The 23337-nt window shown below is 47.9% G+C and overlaps 1 protein-coding gene across 8 annotated transcripts in view; it reads right to left on the bottom strand.

The window, feature by feature from the left end:
• The window catches only part of LOC123377191 (LIM domain containing preferred translocation partner in lipoma), a 498276-nt gene that overhangs the window by 245785 nt on the left and 229154 nt on the right, over positions 1 to 23337 (bottom strand). For all 8 annotated transcript variants that reach the window (XM_045029748.1, XM_045029745.1, XM_045029746.1 and 5 more), the window contains one exon: positions 6385 to 6586. In XM_045029748.1, coding sequence (XP_044885683.1) covers positions 6385 to 6577 — 193 coding nt within the window. In that variant the 5' untranslated portion in view covers positions 6578 to 6586. The remainder of the gene's footprint in view (positions 1 to 6384; positions 6587 to 23337) is intronic.

Raw genomic sequence — 23337 nt, 5'->3', positions numbered from 1 at the left:
CAGACATAGAACAAAATTAGCAGTCTCTACTCAAGAGCCTCCATGCACCAGAACAGAGGGAGCGTGCTGCAGGTCAAGAGCCGGTGGACCAGTGGCAGCAGGGATGAAGCTTTCACAGACACAGCACCCGCTATCTCTGGCTTGAAGCCAGCATGGTATTGAGGCTCTTCTCACAAGTAACAAACGTACCCTCTCCCCTGGGGAAAAAAAAGTTAAATGGAAAGAAAGAAAGAAAGAAAGAAAGAAAGAAAGAAAGAAAGAAAGAAAGAAAGAAAGAAAGAAAGAAAGAAAGAAAGAAAGAAAGAAAGAAAAGTCTGCTTTGGTTCTCGTTGAATTCCCATGTTAACTGCTCCCGCTCTTGCTGGTATTATACTCACCCAGGGTGCCAGAATGTAAGGAAAAGACATCGACAGCAGTGATTATAACATTTCCAGTGATGCACTGCCATGAACGAAGGTAGCAAATTTTGTGACGCTAGTCCACAGTGCCGCTGTCAGAGAAAACATGGCACTGGATTGTACACTGGGGGAGGGGTACCCATCTCTAATTTGGAGGTCCACGGAATAAACCCTACATTCTGATGGCACCACAACTGTCTGACCTGTTACGCTTTTGCACACCTGCCATCCGTAACAGAGAGGATGAAATTGCAACACAGAGGGGCTACATAGCCAAACTGCCGGAACCCCATGAGTTCTGCTAGATTTGCATTTGTAGAGTGTTGCCAAGTATTGGGATTTTATCACAAGTCCTGTGATATTTGGTCTTTTTTCCCAGCCTCTGGAGTCATGAGAATTTGAGCTTTCATTTTATTTTTAAATCCAGCTCAGCCATGGATTTCTTGAGGCAAGTCACTTAATCTCTCTGTGTCTCAATTCTCTACCTGCAAAAAGGAGAGGGAAGGAAAGAGTACATAGCAGTATTTGTGAAGTAATTTAAAGTCACCCAAGTCTCTGTTCTGTACTGAAACTGGAGCAGAGACCACAGCACTGATTACAGAACAGTGAAAGGAATGAGACCATGACTGCGACACAGCAGGAGGAAAATATTCTTCAATCATTTCTATCCTTGAGATCTATTGCCAGTGCTCTTCTTTCAACACAAACGCAGTGAGTCCCCTTCCCCTGATCACTGTTATGTTACACACATAGTATTGCACGTATAAATAGAGAGCTTACTGAGTATATTTAGAGAATACAGACCTTTTTCTACGGAAGTCCATGGGGGTTATGCCTCTGAATTCAATGAAAGCAGGATTAAGTCATTTTTCTCCTAAAAGCACATGTTATACTGGGCAGAATTTTGTCTATAAAGACAGAGAAAAAATTATTATATATCAGGTCTGATGGAGTCCTCTGGTTCTGAGCAAAAAGCTGGAACTCGAGGAATGAGGTGTGGAACAATTCACAGAATATGAGTGGCACAGGAAAAAGAGCCCACCCATGCAGCTCTCATTGACTTCAATACTCGCACCTCTCAGGATCAGGCCCGCTTGGAACAAGAATGTTTATGCCCTAGGGCTGAGCTTATTAAAATGCCAGGCACTGCTACAGAATCTTATAAAGTGAAATGAGAACACAGTGTAATAAGGTATCAGGGAAAATGATTTATGGTGTGTTCCTGGATACAGTTAAGAATAAGAAAATTCAACCCATACCCCCATAGTTTTCATGGAAGAAATTTAGGTAAAGAACCATAATCAGCAGCTATAAGGACACAGGAACATGGGATCTGGACAACACAAATGGGCAGACAGCAGGCACTGGTCTAAGCTGGGGAAAGAAACAGCCATCAGTTCACTTGACCAGGTGTTAGCCCCAGTTGGGACCGCTGCAGCTTTTGGCATGTCTAATACACACACTGGGGAAGCAGGTCTGACTGCATGAACACTGCCCATGCTATGGCTCCCACTCACGTTAACACCAGCGGGATTTTATTTGCTTGGTAAATGTCCTCGTTTCAGAGAATTCTGCGATGTGACCGATCGCTACGATGCAGCAGACTTGCGTCTTGGCTCCTGCCTCCCACACGCTCACTTCATCTTCTTCCTGCCTTGGGTCATTAAGGCTCCACTCACACAATGCCCTTGCGTGTAGACTTGTACCTCAGCAACCTCTTGATGATTCGTTAAGTGCCATGTAGCCAGAGCATAAAAACAGGGATAAAAGTAGCTGCAAGACAGCAACAATGGCAGCTAGTCGGACCTGCAGACTAACCTGGGCAACACGGGTGAAGCAAAGCCCAAGTGGCGAAAAGAAAAGGAACAATCAGGAGCTGGTTCCATTCAAGAAAGTCTGAAGATCACTGAGCCTTTCTGCTAAGATCCTGCTTTGAACAGGGCACGGACGTGCGGAACAGAACAAAGAAAAAGGCCATTTGGAGACACTAGTGCATGGGGGAAGCACTACCAAATAGAACATGCTGTGACGTGGTGACTTCTGCTCATGTTTTCCAGACCTTAGAATAGGTAACATCGACCAAGAAAAGTCCTGAGCTACATCTCTAACAGCTACCACTCCTCCTCTGAGAAACTGAACACAACAGAACAAATACCCAATAGCTACTGAGCGCCAGGTTTTCCAAAGAACTCAGCTCCCAGCGAGGCGCCAAAACAAAAGTGCTCAGTACTTTGGCTGTTGGCCCCTTTTGGAAATCAGGCCGTAAGCGTCCCAATGGGGAAAACTGGAGCTGGACACCTTGGAAAATCTGGCCCATATTGTGGCAGTTTAGTACTTGAAAATCTGGCCCGGTGTTTGTAGGCCCTATAGAAACACAACAGCGTGCGGCTTCTGCTACGCAGCAGAAACTGAACAAGCACCGGAATCAGAACTGTGTTTTTGTCTATTCTTCTGTTTCTAATGGTACCCAGAGCCACCAGGTAGGATCAGTGTCCTGCTGTCTCTGTCCCAATGAGCGATCAAATCTAGTTTAAAACAAAACACAGCAAGTCAGTATCATAAACTGCACCAGGGAAGGTAGCGTGTTACAACGACCCACTTACACAGTCTAAAACATTCAAAGGGTATTTTGAAACAGGCTCATTCTACTTTTTTTGTTTAGCTTTTGTTTCCCTTTTTAATCATTTTTATAGATAATTTTAAACTTATATCTATTTCTGCTCAATATATTTCAATAGCTTCCCCTGACACCCCCACTTTTTATAACTGGGGGCAGGAGAGTTAGGTGTGAGGGAAAGGCAGAGGTCAGCTCAGGCAGCACAGTGTAATCGAAAAAAGGATATAACACTAAATGTCAACGAAAAGTATCCAAGTGCAAGTGTAGGGGCCAAAGGTTTGATTGGGAGGCAACATGGTGTCATGTCACGGCCACTTTCCATGTCATGCAGAGAGGCCTTTGGGCCCCAGGGCTTTACTCCGGCAACTTTCATCAGCACTTTCAATTCACTCGGGAAAAACACAGGCCTATCAGCCGAAAAAGGTACAGGCTGTACAAGTGACACATCTTAAAAGAGATGTTAGCCCGAGGACGTGGCCTCCCCAATGCTATAAGCGACAATCTGGAGAAACTAGTAAAGAGCATGTGCTGGCCTCCAGGAGAAATTCGCTGATAATGCCCCTGCAGCCGCTTTTAAATGGGCAATTGATTTTAATGATACTGATCTGGCAGCAGCTGCTGTGCCAGGGCATGATTTGTACGGCTACTTCTGTACCACTACAGCCTTAGGACACTGTTCTGCAGTCTTCCACTTGCGCTATATCCCTTTGCTTCCAGTCACCTTTGGCAGAATGACTTTGTAAACGGTGCCTCTTCTCAAGCCTTAAGAAAATTAAACACCCCGTGAAGTAACTTGGGGAAAGGGAGTGAGAGACTGAAATATACCAGAGTCCAAATGGGAACTGCAGCTCTCGAGTTTCCAGTTTCACAGCTAAGTAGAAAGAGGCGTATATGAGAATGGAAGAACAAATTCAGACAAGATAACTGGGCGGGCTTCTTTGCACAGGCAGCCATCAGCCGTCCCCAGTGCCTCCCAGGCTAGATTGTTGAAACAAAAACAAATCGAGGTCATTGAGGAAACAGTTAGGGAGCATTGCTGAGACAATGGAGCAATAAAAAGGGAATGAAGCATTATGGGCTAAATAGTCTCTAATGGCCCCGCCTTCTCTCCTGGATCCCAGAAGTCTCGCATTCTTAAATTCATATACAGTCAAGCTAATGGGTTTGGACGGGCTGGCTGTTGGCAGGACTTCAGCAAGCTGTGTATCCCACCACATCCCTGAATAGCTCTTCCTCAGCACCCTTAGCCTTCCAGGCTCCTCGAATGACCATGTGATCTCCAAGACAAGACATGGTCCCGATGCTGAGAAATGCTGAGTGTCTCCTACACGGTGCATGTACACTCATCTCAGTGGCTTCAACGGGACTGCCTTGCGAGTTTCACCCGGGGCAGGACCGGGTCCAATGAGAAGTGGTATTCCACAGGGAAAGAATCATGCCACATATCTCCGATCTGAGCGTTAATCACAGGAAGCTTCCCTCCCCTGTGCTGTTCGCTTCTTATCAATTCCTCCCTCCCCAAGAGCTGCATGGTACAAAAGACATGAGAGAAGATAATATCTCCCTCCCATCCAATCACCCACCTCCCCAGCAACTCCAGTGGAAAACTTCTTCTCACTTGATGTTTTTCCCTCTCTCTCTCACCCATGTCTTGTCAATGAATGCAACAGAATTAGTGAAGTCTACAGTTTGAGGGACCCTTTTTCACTTTTTACACTCTCTTTTTTTAGTTTTCCTTTTCTACTTTGCAACTTTTAAAAACTTCTCCAACTTTTCAAAAGTTAGGGATGTTTTTGAAAAGTCCCAGAGTGGCAGAGCTTCCGAGCTTCATTTTTTGTTTGTTTGTTTGTTTGTTTGTTTGGAGGGGGGGCGGGGTTGTTTGTTTTTTTCTTTTTCTTTAGCTGCTCCATAACTTTTCCAAAACTGGAGAAATTTTGAAAACTTACAGGGGGGAAAAAGGGGGGAAACTGACTCATGAACCATCCCCCTCCCCCTCCAAGCCATGATTCATGTGACTGCACTCTGAGGAAGACAGAAAGGAAAGGGGATCCAGAAAACGCAAAACTCAAAAATTAAAAACTGAAATTTTCCAGTTTTCAAAAACCAAATCAAAATGAAATTTTTGTTTCCTTTTGTGGTTTTCCCACATAGAATTGAAAAATTTCACAGGAAAGCCCCCTCGCATTTTTCAACCTGCTGTAATTATAATCTATTATGTGCAAACAGAACTCCCATCATATGCCAACAAGCCAGGAGTCCCATCTCTCACAAATTACAACCAAGATGACCTGAAGAAGAGCCTTGTGCATCTCAGAAGCCTGACTCTTTCAGCAACAGAAGTTGGTCCAATAAAAGATATCACCTCCCCCACCTTGTGTCTCTATTACGATCAATGGAAGTCTTGCCACTGACCCTCTTTGACCGATTCAGAACTTTGGAGGGGCTTCTCCTGACAAGTGACTGGAGCTGAGCCCCGGAGGCACTCTCAGCTGAGTGTCCCTCACTTTGGCACTTCCTCGCTCTGCTGGTTGGATCTACAAGACACCAAGCTTCAGAGCATCGTGATTCAGCATGCGGCCCAAGTATCTGATACAGTGTGTTAAACGTAGGGCGTTTATAAAGTGGTAGGTGGAGGAGGACCAAAGTATCGGTGGTGGTTATGATGTCCTGTTAGGCCATGTGAGTTCAGGTTTTGTTTTAATTATATAACGTGTCCAGATGCTGTTGCAACGGTCATATAAATATCCCTATAAACAATTATTCATTTAAAATATTAATTCTTAAGAATTTGAGGTACCGAGGGAGCCGTAATCCTGAATTCATCCAATTGGTTGGACAGCAGTTCTGCCAACAACTTGCCCTATCATCCTGCCACGTCCCCAAACTTAGTACTTTGCCTAGTACTTCTCACTAAGCCAGCGCACAAGCCCTAACCCTCCCCCTGCCAGCACAACGTCTTTGGATCAGCCCAAGTGGTTACACACCAAATACACAAACACCTTGAAAGGAATGGCCTTAGAAAGCGGATGTCGGCATCGACTGTTAAGAAAATAAGATGGAGCCCACAATGATTTTTTTTTTAAATAATGTGAGGATAGCTGGAAGGAACACGCTCAAAAGCTACCCCAAGATTATCATTTGAACTGCTCTGTAAGCAGGTAACCTCAAAGAAGGTGTCAGTAATCTAGAGTAACTCATGAGCATATAGCATAAGGGGGCTAATTCCCCTAAATCAGATACAGAGAATGGGTGAAATGGGCAGTGAAAACAGCATAGGGGTCAGTTTCACCAGGTAAACACCCTTGTATTTCGCAGAGATCGCATGGAGAACTTGCCATGCCATGAGGCTCCTTTCCAAAGGTTGCTTACCATCACTCCCCGGCTGTTTGTATGGATTGTACTTTGGCTTTGGTGCAACAACGGGTGCAAACTTCTTTGGCGTCTGCTGCGTGGACACAGAGATGCTGGGGGTCCCAAAAGCATGCGTGGTCTCCATTCTTGCAGTGACGTGACCGATGGGTTCATTGGTGTTCTTTGGCGGCAGCCATGATGGGTGGGACATGGTTCAGATCTGGGGAAGGATGAGAAGAAAAAAAAAAAACATTAGGTTTTTAAACTGGAAAAAAAAAAAACAACCCAGGAACTTCTTTTTATTTACTTGTAAAATATAAATACACAAAACCCTTCGTGTGTGTGAAGGTTTCTCTTTATGACTTGGCATATGAATTTGCCTATTTATCCCTACAACAGTATGTCAGAGGCAGCAGCTTTGCCTCTCAGCAAAGAGAGCTAGAATGGAGCTGAATCCTGCCCCCCCCTTACCCTTAAGAGGTAGGCCCCCTCCCCAGATCAAAGCTGAGGCATGCTGGCAGGATAGTGGGGAGGAATCGGCTCCACCTCCCTTTTGAGTTGGAAACGGGGGTTCTCAGCACGATGGTTGCTTCCAGTTCCACAGCCAGTTCAAATCTTAGCCTCCAGAGCAAGGCTGCCACAGAGGGACCACTAATGAAACTGTGCTGATGACTTCCCTGCTGTGAAGGAGAGCTGGGTGACACCTTGGAAAATCTCTGCCTGCCTCAGTACAATGGGGATAAACCTGCCCTAACTTTGCAAGGAAGCTGTGAGGATACATTCCGCAGTGTCAGTGAGGTGCTCAGATACCATGGTGAAAAGTGCCCATACAGACTGACGGGGGGGGGTTTGAAAATTTCACCTTAAGTCACCTAAAGAGCCTTACTCCCATATTCAAAGCTCATTCAGGCATTTAGCAGCCACAGTCCCATTGACTTTCAAGGAAACTTCTCAGGCCGGCATTTTCAAAAGCAACTGATTTTGGATGCCTCTGTTTTTGGACCTTGTAGCAGGATGGACCCTGCTCCTACTGAGAGGGGTTTAAAAAGTGGCCTGGCAGGGCTTGAGAGCTGCTGCTTTAGGCTGGGCTGATTAGGGAAGTGGCTGCAGCTGAGGCCACGCCCCAAACTGAGCCACAGGCCTTATAAAAAGGCCAGGGAAGCCAGAGGCCCAGACAGTCTCTCTCTGGCTATAGAGAGAGATGGGCCTGGCTGCTTAGGAGCTTGAAACTGGATACCTGAGTGCAGCAGGGCTGGGGAAGGCTGAGGAGCTGAGGAGCTCTAGCCAAGAAAGCCCCAAGCTGCGGCCTAGCAGTGGGCCAACAGGTACTGGGAGTTGCAGGGGGCAACCTAGGGGTAGGCCAAGGCAGCAGGTCCAAACCCAACTTTGCCAGTCATGAGTGGCTGATACTGCAGTCTGCCCCAGGGTGTGGGGCTAGACAATGACTGTCAGTAGCCAAATACTGAGGCAAGGTGGGGATAGAGGGTGAGGGTTCCCTAAGGAGGGGAGACCCAGAGAGAAAGGGGTTACTGCCAGGGGGCAGCACCCCATGTAAAAGGGCACCGGGTCCAGGGAGGGACACGGGGGCCTGAAGACAGGTGGATCACCAGCCTGCAGAGGGTGCTCCGTTGGCTGGATCGAGCTAATTCCCGGAGTCACCAGCAGGAGGCGCTGTGGGGGTGAGTCCGACCCGTTACAGACCTCCAACTCAAGACACTGTCAAGCATGCTGATTCTGGACACCCACCCTCTGAAAATCAGGCCCCTTTCAGGGACCTCGACTTGGACACATGAAAACCAAGGCAAACAAAATCACTAGTTATTTATGTAATTCTTGGCTTTAGGCTCCTAAGCATCTAAATCACTTCTGAAAACCAGATTGAGATGCTTTGAAAAATTTGACCCAGAAATAATCAGTCCACTAGGGACTGCACTGAAACCAACCAATGCATTTCCACACAGGCCATCAAACAGCCACCTGATGTCAATGACTTTTAGTCATTATCTATCTATGAATGTGAACAATGGCAAGGCAGTAAAGGCCACATATTCCTTTACTAGTCCCCTGTGACATCCACTCTCTCAGTACTGAAGGGGTTAATTCATTTTGCATCCACTGCCTACCGTCACTTCAGCCTCCCATACTCTTGTTTAGGTTAGAAAAATTCCACTAGGCAACAAAACCCCGGCAGGCTCTGGAGACTGGATTTGAAGAGGTTTCCTTTGATCAACTAAAGCAGAAAGCATGGGAAGAATCAGCGCAGGAAGAAGACGGAGCCAGGGACATTATCTGATCACCGTTGTGAAAAAACACCTCCAGCTGTGAACAGCGAGACAACCGAGTCTCTGGCAGGATTTGCGAAAAGAGCTGCTCTCCAATCGCATTCCGACGGGGCTGGTGCGTGAGGGCAGATCTAGCTCCCGCAAATGAACGTATTAATTGGTGAGAACTATCCACTGAGCTGGGGACGGGGGTGAATGCTGCCAGGTGTACAAGCCCATAGAGAGAAATGATTACTGAACTCTGCAGGGCTGCAGCGCTCTAACCACTCTGACACAGCTCTGCGGCCGCACGCACAGAAATCCATGCGACTGTCTCTCACGGAGCGGTTTTCCTAAGCCAGGAGTGGCAGTCACAAATCACCTGTTGAAGGTCAGCAGCTGGAATCTGAAGGAAAATGGGCAGCTGCTTCTGCCATCTACCACCTCCGCTGGAGACCAAACATCTCTTCACGGACTCCACTGTAGAGCCCAGCGGTTGTCCCCCACGCCCTGCCAACACAGGCACATTCTTGGCGCTGCGAAGTAAAAGCTTCCGTCACATGGCCCTCACATTCCACACACGGCTCTAAGGAAGTGTTTCAGCAGCATGGTGATACACCTGGACACGTATTGAAGCCTGTCCTAACTTGATCATCTAGAGCTCACTCTTCAGAATATACTTCTAAAGATTCGTATAATGGGGGCCAGGTGTGCCAAGCTTCAGGACCCTGGGTGGGGGGGGGGATGCAGAGTTACTCTGCTGACTCACCATGGCAGGCAGAACAGCTGCATCTCACTATTTCCCCCGAGAAGCATAAAAAGCAGAGTCTACCTAAGAGGCAATAGGTGATAGAGGGGGATTCCTAAAAACACAGCCCAGGAAGAAGCCCAGGCTTGTCCTGTGTTTGTAAGTACAGGCCAGCCTCAGGGATTTGCTACTTGAGAATACATGTGTCTTTGCAGTGGTGGGCAACAGAACAGAGACCAGCTATTCACACCAATGCCTTTCTAAAATTAACTTAGCAATTAGAATTGTATTTATTACGGTCACGGATTATTTATTCCAGACAGCAACAACTCCCTATGTGAGGAGTTAATTCCACTGAGATGCTGGTTGGTAAGGATAATCTTGTGGTCAAAGCACAGGATAGAGTTGGGGATCTGGGTTCTACCCTTGCCTCTACCACAAACCCCCTGTGGGACCCGCACCAATCCATTTCACTGCTGTGCACCTCGTTTTCCACATCTTGGATCTAAATATTCAGTCAGTAGTTTCCCTCCCAGCCAAGGGCTCGTGCCCAACTTAATCTAGCCAACCCAGAAACCACCCCCAATAAGAGGAGACCAACCACTGGTGGAGAAATAAAACATCACAGGCCGGCTGGTGCCCATGGGTGCTGCGGACCTGGCAGGAACTACGCAGCTCTAAAAGAAGATAGCAGTAGCGCTGCAGGTGCCTCTGAACTGGACTCTGAATGTTATGCTCCCTAGTGGAGCTGCTGAGATGCAGCATGCAACACAATTCACACCAGCAACTTTCCGGTGGCAGAGCCCCAGGAAACCAGGTGACCACCCTCCACCCTCTGCTTCTTGGTCTCATATTACCAGATGACAGCATCATTCTGAAAGCAAGAAATGGAAGGCAGGTCCGCCCGCAAGGCCAGAGAGGAAATCCCGCTAACCGCTCCACGCTGTCCTGCAACCTGCTGTTCCCAGCGCCAGGGTTTACGGAACCAGAAACAAGTTCTCATCAAAACAAAGAAGATCCCCCTCCTCTTCCCACATCCCCACAAGCTCCAGATCAAAGCGATCAAACCACGCTAACAGCCTGGGTGCAAAGAAGGGACAGCAATGCAGCCCCTCAACCCGGAGGGCCAGGAGGGCTAATCATGCCGCACTGCGCCCAGCAAGCACTGTTGAAGGTGCCCTGGAATTTAATTCCAACTGGGCTGGGTGGGGAATGCCCAGCATTTACATGGCAGCTGGAAGATGGCACATCCCACAGCACAGCGCCCCCTAGCACCACACTGGGGCATTATCTCACTACAGACTCCGCAACAAGGGTACCCACAAAGCTGTTCAAGCTACTTTCGACAACTCCTGATTCGTCTCCCACCCACATAGTGACATGACCCAAGGAGCCTATGCCATCTGAGAGATTCACCACGCAAGGTAGCATGGGCTGAAGGGCCAAATTAGTAATGCCAATCTCAGCAGCAAGGATGCAGTGCAGTGGGCTGAGCAAAACAGCGATGGAACCTTGCTATTAATGAGCCTAAAGACTAGAACATATTAATAGCCAATCTGGGAACATAGCGACCGCACTGCTGTATCTCAGCCACTCGTTCTGAGCCCGTGCGTGACCCTGGCTCTCCTATTCTCAAAAGTATTTCTGATATTTTTATTATTTCCCCTTTAGTCTCTTCTGTTTCTCCTTTGCTCTTGCTCATCTTCTCCTATGTATTTTTTCTCTCTTCTCTCTATCTGTGCCAGTTAAGATGTCCCAAACAAGTTCCCTTTTCCCATCCATGCCTCCAGCCCAGCTCCAGTACTTAGATCGACTTACCGTGGTGTTTTGACTGCAGTGAGTCGACTGCTGCTGCTCCCTCATCAACTCTGCTTGCGCCTCTCGCTGCGCTGGAGCACAGGAGTCGACGGGAGAGGGCTCAGGGGTCGATTTATCGCGTCTAGAGTAGACGTGATAAATCAATCCCCACTGGATCAATCACTGCCCGCCGATCCGGCGGGTAGTGTAGACATACCCCAAAACAAGCAAAATTCATCCACTCATGTTGCAAGTCTCACAAAATACAAAAGGAAAATGATTGACTCAGCAGCTAAAACCAAACTTTGCTTTTTTTAAATGCACATGTTAGTGTGACTGGTTAAATGGGCAACAATCCGATAGGTGCAGTGCAGGATAAGCGGACAGCCCCACCTCTCCCTCAGTGCTGCTCAATCTTGACCTATCAAACTTCTACTAGTCCAGGTACAGCCCCTACGTGAACACTGTAGATGTACCGCAATCCTACTCTGCCACCCTGTCAATGGTGTCAACCATGCAGCCATTTCACAATGGAGACCAAACACCAAAAACGCACCACTTGGGCTTATAACTTAATGCTGATAATGTAAACCCCACCAAATCCATAACCCTACCCAAATGCGAGTTGGATCAGCCCATTAAGCCCATCAGCGCATCTCGTGAACAAGAAACTAAGTCCTACATTCAGCTCAGACCTTCTCACACCTACTCACCAGATCTGATTTTTTTTCCCCAGCAAATGATAATATACACCCCAGAAAATCCAAGATTAGCATCAATGCCTAACTATGAGATTAGCGATTCATGCTTCCTACAGATGCATCTCCAAACACTTCACTGAATTAGTAATAGTTACAGAAGTGATATTTTGCCTGCTGTAGTTTTATGCAAACTGCACGTTTTTTAATAGCTCAATAATAGGTAGGTGCAGGACTTCACAAGGGGATGGAGAAATCAGTGGTGAAAGAAGTGAGACACTAAGAGGAGGGGGGGGGCGGTGTACCACAGGAGGGAGGAGGTTACGGGGCAGGGGCAGAGGGAGACAAGGCACCGGAACGGGGGAATGCGGAAAAAGGAGCATTAAGATGGACGGCATGGCAGAACATGAGCAGTGGCACGAGAGCAGACATGCAGGCAGCCGGACAGCAGTGGAGAGCCAAGGCAGCGAGTGTGGCTCTGACACTGGAGACAGGAAATCAGCAAAGGGACTCGAAGAGGGGGTGACAGGGTAGAAACAGAAAGGATGGATGCTGACAATCGTTATTGTCCGTGCCACGCCCCAGGCAGCTTTACACACTCCTACAGTGAAACACGTCGTGTTCCTCCTTCCAGGCTACCGTCATTTTCAGTGAACCACCATCAGACTTGCTATGAATCCCTGTGGCTCTTCACTACACATCTGCCACCCTGGGGAAAGTAACCGTCTCAAGCTCCCTCGGCCTCTCGCTGTCTGAGACAATTACTGCTCCTCACCCACACGGGATGACTTCGTGGATTGAGGGCCTGCTTCTGCTGCCACTGAAGTCAACGGCTGGGTCGAAAGCGCATACTGAAAAGCGAAGCTGCAGATTACATCTGCTGCGTCCCTGTCAATTCTTCATCAAGAAAATCATTCCGGATTTGTCAGCCAGTTTCCGTTCAGTGAGTCCCTCCTGACAAACCTGAATAAACCAAACCATACCAAATTTGCCATGTTCTGTCTCCAATTACCATCCCCCCCCAACAGAGGGGACCCTATCCCCTCTGACTCCTTCCATAGGCTCCCCCTTTGGCCGGCATATCAAGTGCAAACTCCTTGCTCTCACATTCAGTGCATTACAAAATCCTGCCTTGGCCTCCTATCCTGGTTCCCTCTCTCACACATAGACAGGCCCTCCATGCTGACAGCAACGCTCCAATTATTTCCTTCTAGCTCCCAACTCCGTGCCTTCTCCCACGGCGTTCTCCATCCATGGAACCCCCCTCGGCAACGCCGGTTTCCCAAACCGCTACCGTCTCCTCAGTCAATTCCCTCCTAAAACCCTGCTTCTTCCATCGACTCTAAGGCCAGATGAGGCCATTAGGATCATCTGCACTTTGGGTAAAGCAGGCCATAAAATCTCACCCAGTAATTTCTGCATCAAGCCCATAACTCGTGTTTAACTTCAGATAGAGACTTGACTTACTGTAATGGAGAATCCACTACACCGCTAGGTAAGTTAATCCAATTGTTAATTATCCTCACTGACAAAAGTACACTTTGTTTCTAGCTTCACTTCCCAACCACTGGATCTCATTATGCCTTTTTCAGCTGAATTAAAGCACTGTCTATTATCAGAAATCTCTTCTCCGTGTAGGTACTTGTAGACCATGATCAAAGCACCTCAAACTTCCCTTGGATAAACAAAACAGAGTGAGCTCCCTTAGTCTCTCACTCTACGGCAGGCTTTCCAGACCTTCAGTTATTCTTGTAGCTCTCTGCTGAAACCTTTTCTGAAGTGTGGACACTGGAACCCAACACCATATTCCAGGACTGGTCACTTAAAAATAAACGGGGGAAAATGATCAAGTACACGGCAAGTGGAAACTGACAGCCAGTCAGCTGGTGCTTTCTCCCAGGGTCAGCTGCCTCGAGCGCCCCTCTGAAGCCTGTCTGTCACTCTGAGACACCCTGTCTCTGTCTCCTCCTCCTCCCGCCTTAGCAGGCGACTACTCCCAGTCCTCCTCGCTGGGACAAGTTCCCCTGGTCTCAGGGTCTTCCTTACAGGAGTCTTTCCGCAGTCTCTGCTAGAGCATCCCCCTTCTCCCCGCAGGTTCCCGCGGCTCCTTCCAGAGGAATACCGTCTGCTGGGCCTCTGCAGCAACCAGGGCTGGCTAGCTCCAGGCCCCTCAGCCCTTACGGGACAAGCCACCTGTAACAGCACTCTGTGAAGCTTGAGGCATTAGGTATCAGGCCACTGCTGGAGGTGGGGAAAGTCAGACCGGATGGGCCAATGGTCGTATCCAATATGGCACTAACCTTAAGTACCAACGATAAGTAACGTTAAGAGGAATGTGCAGAATCAAGCTGTACAGATAAGGGAACTAATTGGCTCCTGTCCTGTCATTCAGACAATCTTAAAGCCATAATTCAGAGAATTCTCACTATAAAAGAATGTAGCACAACAGGGAACTGGAATTCATCAGTCCCAAGACAAGACCACATTATCTCAAAATGTCAGCCCAGGTATATCAGAGAGCATAACACTAAACAACAACAAGAGCCTGACAAGGTCTGTTTTGCTTTTAATTACTGGATGCCATTCACCGCTGAAAGAAAGCAAAGGGATAACGTGAAGAGGATCCAAACTCAATTTACCCTCCGATCAGATAAGCAATGGAAGGCTGGAGTACCAATTTGCCTCCACTCGACAGCGTCAGCGCGTTCGTCTCCGACGGAGTTGAGACAGGCTGATTTTTCCATAATGAGACTCTACCCAAGTAAATCTTAATTTCACCTCTCCTTTTGCAACACAGACCAAATGCTCCTCGGGAGCTGCTGGAGCTGTGGGAGTGTAAGAGAACGAAGGATTTGTCCCCAAAGCAAAGAAACTGCTTATGGAAGTCACGGTGGCATCTCATGGGGAGAAATGTTTTGTTTCAACCAATGCGTATTTCTACACTGCCAGCACCATCCTTAATCTAGGCTCTCATTTCCTTCTATGCCTACGCCTCTAATTACCTCTCCGGCCTTAAAATCCACCAACACCACGGAAGCGGAACCTCCCGTCAGCTCACTTATCACGTGGCTTGATCCCGAGCTGTAATTTCCCATACACGTACAATGCTTTCTTTGGACTATCTGTGTGTAACGTACATTGTAAGCTCCTGCAGGCAGGGACTGCCTTATTGGCAGACTCCAGGTGCAGCCGGAGAATCCCACTGTGGCTCTGCTCTGCTAGCATCCAGGGATGGAGCCCTGCCAAGACATGGCCCTGCTGGGTCAACTAACACACCAAGCAGTGCAAGTGTCCCCCCTCCCCTGTTCTCCTAAGGGCCCACACCCACACTGCAGGTGCACCAGGGGTCACCCACGTACCCTTCCCAACCCTCGTGCAACACAACTACACAGGAAGAGGCATATTCTGCCCTTACTGCCTCCTCCAAATCATTCACAAAAACAAGTCTTAGCGTCAAGTCACATGGACACCTCTCCCAACTCAATGCAGTGCCATGTATGGTTACCCTTTATGTACAGGCTTGTACTCTGTTAATCCATAGGACGTGGTTCCTGTTGAAGCCAATCTAAGTTTGTTTTTCATTTGAGATGCCAAGAGACACTAAATCTAAATCCAACTCTCTACTTGGTCCCCCTCATCCACTAATTCTGCTGAATGCAGAAATCAAGACTGACCAGGGAGATTTGTTCTTTATAAATACCCAAAGCTGCTCATTTCTCCTGGCCCCATTCCCCTCTAGACATTAAGTGAGTTTATTTCTCCATTTGTAGCCAGCAAGCTCTAGGAGTGAGATTTTACATTTCTCATGGCTTCCAAGCAGGGATATGAAGTCAAAATTCCAGTCGCATTTGGGGGCTTTAACCAACCCCTTGGAAGTGCTGTGGTTACTTAGAAAAGCACCTCAAGCTCTCCTGTGATAGATTTGCCATAAGTTATTTCCCCTCGTCAATTTCATATCTGTAACTGCCATTTGAAAAGCCAAACCATGATCGCTTTTGAACTCCTTCATCATTGTTGAACTGCGCAATGAACAGCACTGATTTTTCTGTTTTAAAATGTAAAGGATCCCAGTTAAAAAGTAATTAGACTATGCAGGGTTCCGTGTTTAATCCTTTCTCAATAATATCCAGGTCAAGTCAGCAGAGTTAACAAGTCATGAAACTTCCCCCCGTCCATGGATATGGGTTTTCTGCCCCTCACACATCACACCAGCAACAAGGATTCTGCAAGGAGAACTTTGATGGTTTGGACAACATGCAAGACAAAATCAACTCGGTTCCACCTCTACAGACTGGGTCTGTAGACCTAACGTGAGTCCAAGTGACTCCAAGACACACTGCGTATCTCTCCCCTGCAGCTGGGAGTAAGCCTGGGTAGACACACTCACGCTAGCCGGCTGAGAGAAGCAGCGTGGTCTCTCAAGTTCACACGCCTGCCGGGGCCTGAGCTCAGGTGGTTAGCCCGAGCCTGCAACCAGAGCCACAACATCCACACTGCTTTTTTTGTGCATTATGTCTAGCCTCACTAGCGTGAATCCATCTGCCAGCCGCGGTGTAGACAGACCCACCAGGTGCAGATGAGCTGCATAAGAAGGTGCTGTTTTTGCAGTCACTTTTCTGAGTGTACATGAACTTTAACGCAGATTTACTCCTAGCCCCCTTCCTTCTGATCTCTCCCTGAATCTGGGTTTGTTCTTTGTCTGTAAGAGTTTCGGAGCATTTGCTGTTTCCTTTCTTCAGTCCTTAGCAGCGTGTCTCAATGGGAATAAGTTCTCCCCTGCCTCTTCTCCAGACCCAGCACACTCTGCAAGTGCTCAGTTATGGCTGGATGTTACACCCTTCTGACCATCCTCCTGAAAGCATCTATGTCCCTCTTCTGCCAAGCAACGCTACTAGAAGCATTCACCAATTTGCAGCATAACCTCCTGGTGTGGGACATCACTCATATACCTTGGAATTGGAGGAGGAACACACCTACCAAGCTCATGTGGTCCCATCCGCTTCCAACGCTGGATTATTCCTTACAGAAGGGGCGGGCAAACGTTTTGGCCCGAGGGCTACATCTGGGTATGGAAATTGTGTGGCAAGCCATGAATGCTCACAAAATTGGGGTGCGGGAGGGACTGAGGGCTCCAGCTGGGGGGTGCAAGCTCTGGGGTGGGGCCAGAAATTAGGAGTTCAGGGTGCGGGAGGGGGACCAGGGCTGGGGAAGTGGGTTGGGGCATGAGGGGAATGAGGGCTCCGGCTGGACTCTGGGGTGGGGCCGGGGATGAGGAGTTTGGGGTGCAGGAGGGTGCTCTAGGCTGGACCAAGGGATTCGGAGGAAAGGAGGGGGATCAGGGCAGGGGCAAGAGGCTGGGGCCCAGGAGGGGATCAGGGATACAGGCGTTTACCTCAAGCAGCTCCCAAAAGCAGTGTCATGTCCCACTTCCAGCTCCTATGCAGAGGCGCCTCTAGGCGGCTCTGCGAGCTTCCCCATGCACAGGCACCACCCCTGCAGTTCCCATTGGCTGGGGCAGCGCTTGGGGCAGGGGAAGCGTGTGGAGCCCCTGGCTGCCCCTACGCGTAGGAGCCGGTGGGGAGACATGCTGCTGCTTCTGGGAACTGCGCGAAGCAGGGCAAGCCCCAGACTCCGCTCCCCAGCAGAAGCTCGAGGGCCAGATTAAAATGGTTCACGGGCCGGACGCGGCCCGCAGGACATAGCTTGCCCCACCCCTACCTTACAGTATATTCTCCAGTACCATGTCACTGTGGCTTTAAGTGCCTCAACAACAGGACTTCGACCACAGCATTTAGGAGACTACAGACTTCCACAGACTAAGGCCTTGTCTACACTCGAAAGAGTTTACCAGGATAATTATACTGCTGCGGCTACACTGGCAAATCCCCATAACGGAGATGCCGTTTAAACTAGCAAGTGTTTTTTTTTGGCCAGTCTAGCCTATGCCAGTTCCGCAAATGAAATAAGTTATACTGGGGAGAGACTTTTTTCCTGTATAGCTGCATCTACACTAGGGCTTTTGCCAGCCCAACTATAGCAATTAGGGGTGTTGGGTTTTTTTCCACACTCCAAACTGACAACACAACTTAAGTGCAGGTCAGGCCTAATGGGGGAAGAAAGTCGTAGAGAAGTTACAGATGGGAAAGGGGGCAAAGGGTTGGGGATCATCTAACCCATCCTCCTGCATCATCTACTTTGTGTTCACCGGATACGGGGCATGTAAGATATTGACGTCATACTACATTAGATCTAATGCCCCCCGTCATCCCTCTTCTGGTGCTCAGTCAAAACTGTCCTTCCTCTAGTTTCTCTCTACAGCCAAGTACACACTGAAAAAAAATATTCTTCATCCTTCTTCAATTTAACTATATTAATAGTTTTGAGAGCTATACAGGAGCCATCTGGATTCAACTGCTGCTGAAAACAAACAACAAAGCTGAAGACTGAAGCCTTCCATTTGCAGGCATGTCACATCTCAGTGTCAGAACAAACTATGCTTTGAAAACCCAATAAATTGAACTTGACTGACCCATCTGCATTGAAACCAAAAGAAGTGCAGACTCCCTGGAGATAGATAGATCTAGCTAATCTAATCTGTCTCTAATGAACGTGTCACTGCTCCGCCAGGGAGCAAGCAGATGCCTGACTTCTGCTGTACAAGACAATCCTCAACATGCCCAAACACAATCATATGGAATAAGACGTTAACCTGAGGCCTCAACCACTTGTGGTCATTAGAGATCCCAGGGCAATTGCTGCAAAGTGGACTGACCAGATGTCTTGCCCAAAATGCTGACTCAGAGGCAGCAAAGCTCACTGCTGGACCTGAAGGGAGGAGCCAGGATGCGGCTCCAAGCCAGACAAGTTTCTTCCAGTTCATTAGACCTCTCATACTAGCAAATTTACCTCCAAACTTGTGGAGAGAATGCCGGAGATCTCAGAGAGGAGTTGGAGATGGAAGCCTAATAGATTTATTTATAAAATGACAAGGAATGATGTAAGTATGGAGGGTAAAGCATGGGCAGCTGGATGAACGCTTGAGAAAGGGCCAGGCCTTTCGAGAGCGACCAGGCTGAAAGCTCTGGGTGATGGAACAGAAATGCGGTGAGCCCAGGGGCTGGAGATGACTGCACACAGGAAAGGACGGGGCAAACTTATCGCTTAGCTGCATGCTGGGTTAAGAGGCAACCAGACCCCAGATCCAAGACAACTACTTGAGGGCTGCATGGGCAGCAACTTTGTGTAGGGCCAAAGTCCAGCCCTTCCCTAGTCCATGGGTCGCTTCTTCCCACCTGAGCCCCTCAATATTTTCTCCCCAGCTCTCAGCCATTAACAGGGAGCGAAGCCTCTACCCTGCAAACCCCTTCTGTGCTTTCTCCGCCGCAGCACAGCACAACGCCCCCGCTCCTCTCTATACTGCTCCCTTACCACGGAGACACAGGAGGCAGACCCTCTGCTGGTGCAAATGACGTAAATGGTACCAGGCTGGTTTACATCAGCTGAGGGTCTGACCCAAGGAGGACGAGGGAGACAGCAGCAGCCGGTAGTGGGGAGGGGACAGAGAGCACACAGAGGGTCACACAGGAAGGGCATTCGCTCCGGGCAATGGCCAAAGAGTCAAGAGGAAACCATCCCCCTCAGCGGAAGAGGCTCCTTTCTCCTCTCTGCCAAAGAGTAGCGCATGGTAACACATTATTGGCAGCTCGCAGGCATCAGCCGAGAGGCCAGCCTATGGCACCTAGCAAACAGAGGCAGGACAAACAGCCCCTTTCCATCGCAAAGCCTGAATCCCACGAACCAAAGGGATCTGGCCTTAATCTGCCTCACCTGCTGGGAGAAAGCAGGAGCTGATGGCAGGCAGATGCTAAAGAATATGATGAAAACTTAGAGGAAGGGAAGTTCAGAGAGACCTTTATAGGAACCATCGCCGGCGCTGAGAGACACCAAACCTCAAAGCTGTCTGACAACAGATTTGTTACCAAGGGGGACATGATTTTCATGTTCCGAAACCCCAGTCCTGCAACACAAAGCAAAAGGAAAGACCTCGATGTGATCAAAAGTCCATTCCTTATTCAGGCCACTGAAGCCCACTGCCAGTGTCAGCAAAACCGAGGCTGCAGCCACTGGGACAAATGTGGGTTTTTTTAGATGCAACGAATGCAAAATAAAGCCGCATGGCAAAGACCTCCATGCCGCTTTGTTATATTTGGAAGATGGCTCTTTAAATAAAGATCTACTATTCACTACTATTGCAGAAGTGTAGGAAAATAAGGACCAGGGTGCCACAGATCAGGTGTAAACCCCCTGGGTCCTTTATTATTTTTTATTAATACACACCACAGGTTCCACTATTACTGTGTTTACAATCTGATGACCAAAGCACAGGCTTGGGAGTTGAACTCTGGATTCTTGCCTGGCTCTGCGGCTAGCTTTCTGTGTTACCTTCAGCAAGCCGATTCCCCGTTCGCCTGAGTCTGTCCATCTGGATCTTGGGGATAACAACACTTATGTGGGTTTTTAAGCGACTCAGCTCAGGAATGGTAGCACAGCACTTTCAGATCCTCTGCTGGACAGTGCCGTAGAGGCATGCTGTATTATGAAATGTCAGCTAGCTGGACCGAGTTACATATGTTCTTGTCCTCTTTAGTAGCTCGATGTTCTGTAGCTCAGATCTTGAATAATGAAGTCATGCAGGGGTGCGCCATCTATATGCTCTTCTAAAAACGACACTTATGAGCTAGATAGGCTCACAGAATGGCAACAAAATAGTTGCTAGGCTGGTCCAAACAAGCTGATCCCTTGTGGTGGGATATGCTGCAAAGGTCATCGTTTTCACCACAGCTTTTCAAAATGGGAGTGGGAGGAGGAAGTTGTATGCATGGGCAATAGGAAGGGGGATTTGAGCTTGGTGAGCTGTCTGGTGTGTGCTAACAGGGGGCGATACTGAATTGTACTGTTGCATTTTAGTTAGGTCTGGTTCTTAGCTGTGTTCTGTTTTTAAGTTACTTCTATGACACGAGAGCACATGACTAGTATGCATAAAACTAAATAAAGGAATTAACTGCCCAGCACAAAGGTAGCTGCCTGATGGGTCAAAGCCAACCCCCACATATTAGTGTCTGCAAAGCATACAGATGTCTCAATGCTCTCTGCAGATATAGTATTTTTCCTTCAAAAATAAGACAGTTACTAATATCTGACAGTCCTTTCAACCCCAAAGATCTGAACTGCTTCATAAACTACTGCACATATGTGCAGGAACCCCATCGCCAGGAAAATGGGGTCACCTGTGGGGCAGACAATTACTGCCAATTTTTCAGAATTGGCCCCTGATTTCAAGTGTCCAGCTTGAGACCTCTTCAGGCATGAGGTGCACAAGTCCTGGGCATCTGCTGCTGTGACTGGAGCTGTGGGCAGAATCTGCACAAAGCCGGCCTTAAGTCGGACATCCAGTAATCAGTGGTCACCCGTGGCACAACAGGATAACTAGGAGGACGGGGGCAAAAATACTGGGGGTAGAAAGTCCTGGGCAATCTTTATGTACTCAAATTGAACAGGTCTCAATTCTTGAGGTTGCCTCAAGAAAACTCATGCAGACCAATCCGCCTCTGAAATAGAAAGAGCTATGGTGGCCCAGCCAAGAATCAAAACCTGTGACTTCAGAGAGTCGAGGTGTTTCAAAGCCAATGTATAGATCACTTTAGCTACCACCTCTGATTTATGCTTTGCAAAGGGACGCTGTTGAGTTAGTCAGAGAGCTGGCCCCAAAAAATTAAATTAACATTTTCAAAGCCATTGCTGTTCTCCAGGTTACAGAAAGGAATGATTTCCTGTTCGCTTGACTTTGTATCCAAAATTGTCAGGTTTTGGAACTGTCCTTTTTTGTTTCCCCTCTTCCATCCATTTCCCTCCTCCCTTGTCCTTTTTCCCTTTTGCCACTGAAAAGAGGGGCGCAAAGAGGGGGAAACACCTACACAATTAAAAAGTGGCTAATTTTCTTCATTTTCATTAAAAATGTAAAATTTCCAAAAAAGAAAAATTCTGATTTTGAAAAATAAGTCCATTTTTCAACAACAACAAAATGTTCAAAAAACTTCACCGTCTGTAGTTAGCAGATGTATAAAGAAACTTACTCCTCAGGGAAGGGACTTTTCCACATATGCTATAAAGAAGTCTCGCCTTCTTCATTATTCTTTACACCCACTTTTTTTTTTTTAATGCTAAAAAATAACTGAACTGCCAACAGCAAGACAAGCCTCAGACTGGTCGGGGGCTGACAGTCCAACCAAAGCAGAGGTCTGGGTTGTCCCTTTGCTTTTACAGGCAATACCAATAATAAAGGGGATATTTCCAGTCTGTCTCTATTAGGCTCCCTCTAGATGGCAGTAACTAAGACTTCCCAAAAGAGAACCACTGCCCAAGGCAGGCCAACTTCTTAAGGCTAGCACCCTCGGTGCTAATCCTTACTGCGGTCATGTTTCCAGGGACTAGCTTTAGTCTGAACTGTTAGCCACCTGGGCCCACCAGTCCTCTACATTCTGCTACTGCAGTTCATTGCTCTGCTCAGCTTCCGATTGCTGCTATGAGCTGGTGCAGTAAAGTTGGTTAATCATGCACAAAGAAAAACACACGCACGTGTCACTGTGGTGCTGCCTCATTTGCACAGTGAACTGATATAGGGGAAAGAGAATAATTAGAGAAACCAGAGGCCACTCACATGGATCAATACTTCCAGGCACCCTTTTTTGTATGTCATCTCACTCATAGTTGTGGTTTCAACATATGATTTGCATTTGGTCCCCTGCCGGCCGTTTGATGGCTCTGCTTAACAGATGTGAATTTATTTAGTCACAGAGCCCGCTCTTTTGACTGTCTCTTTGTAGAGCAGATGGGCTTTTTTTCCCTCCCTTCAGCGACATTCAGATAATAATCAAACCCTCCACACAGGTTTGCCTAAGTATTGCATACGAGAAGGAACAACACACAAACAGAGACACGATCTTGTAATAACTCTTATTAGCAGTCGGGTCATGCCATCAGCATAAGCAACCTGATGTGACGGCAGCTGACAGAGAACTACAGGCTACGGTACTAGTTAACTCAGTCTACATTAACGGGCTACAGAGTTGCTTACATCTCTGGTTTGGTTTTTACCCAGAGCATCAAGTTGCTAACATCCGATGGCTAGATGGTAGCATAAGCAAGGGACAGGGCACAGAGGTGGGCAACTTCTCAAGGGTAAGTCATGCCTGCCCAACCTGATTGCCTTCTATAATGAGATAACAGGCTCTGTGGATATGGGGAAAGCGGTGGATGTGATATACCTTGACTTTAGCAAAGCTTTTGATATGGTCTCCCACAATATTCTTGCCAGCAAGCTAAAAAAGTATGGATTGGATGAATGGACTACAAGGTGGATAGAAATCTGGCTAGATTGTCAGGCTCAATGGGTAGTGATCAACGGCTC

The sequence above is a fragment of the Mauremys mutica genome, chromosome 9, assembly GCF_020497125.1.
Source record: "Mauremys mutica isolate MM-2020 ecotype Southern chromosome 9, ASM2049712v1, whole genome shotgun sequence".
NCBI lineage: Eukaryota > Metazoa > Chordata > Testudines > Geoemydidae > Mauremys > Mauremys mutica.
This window is presented reverse-complemented; position numbering and strand designations above follow the sequence as displayed.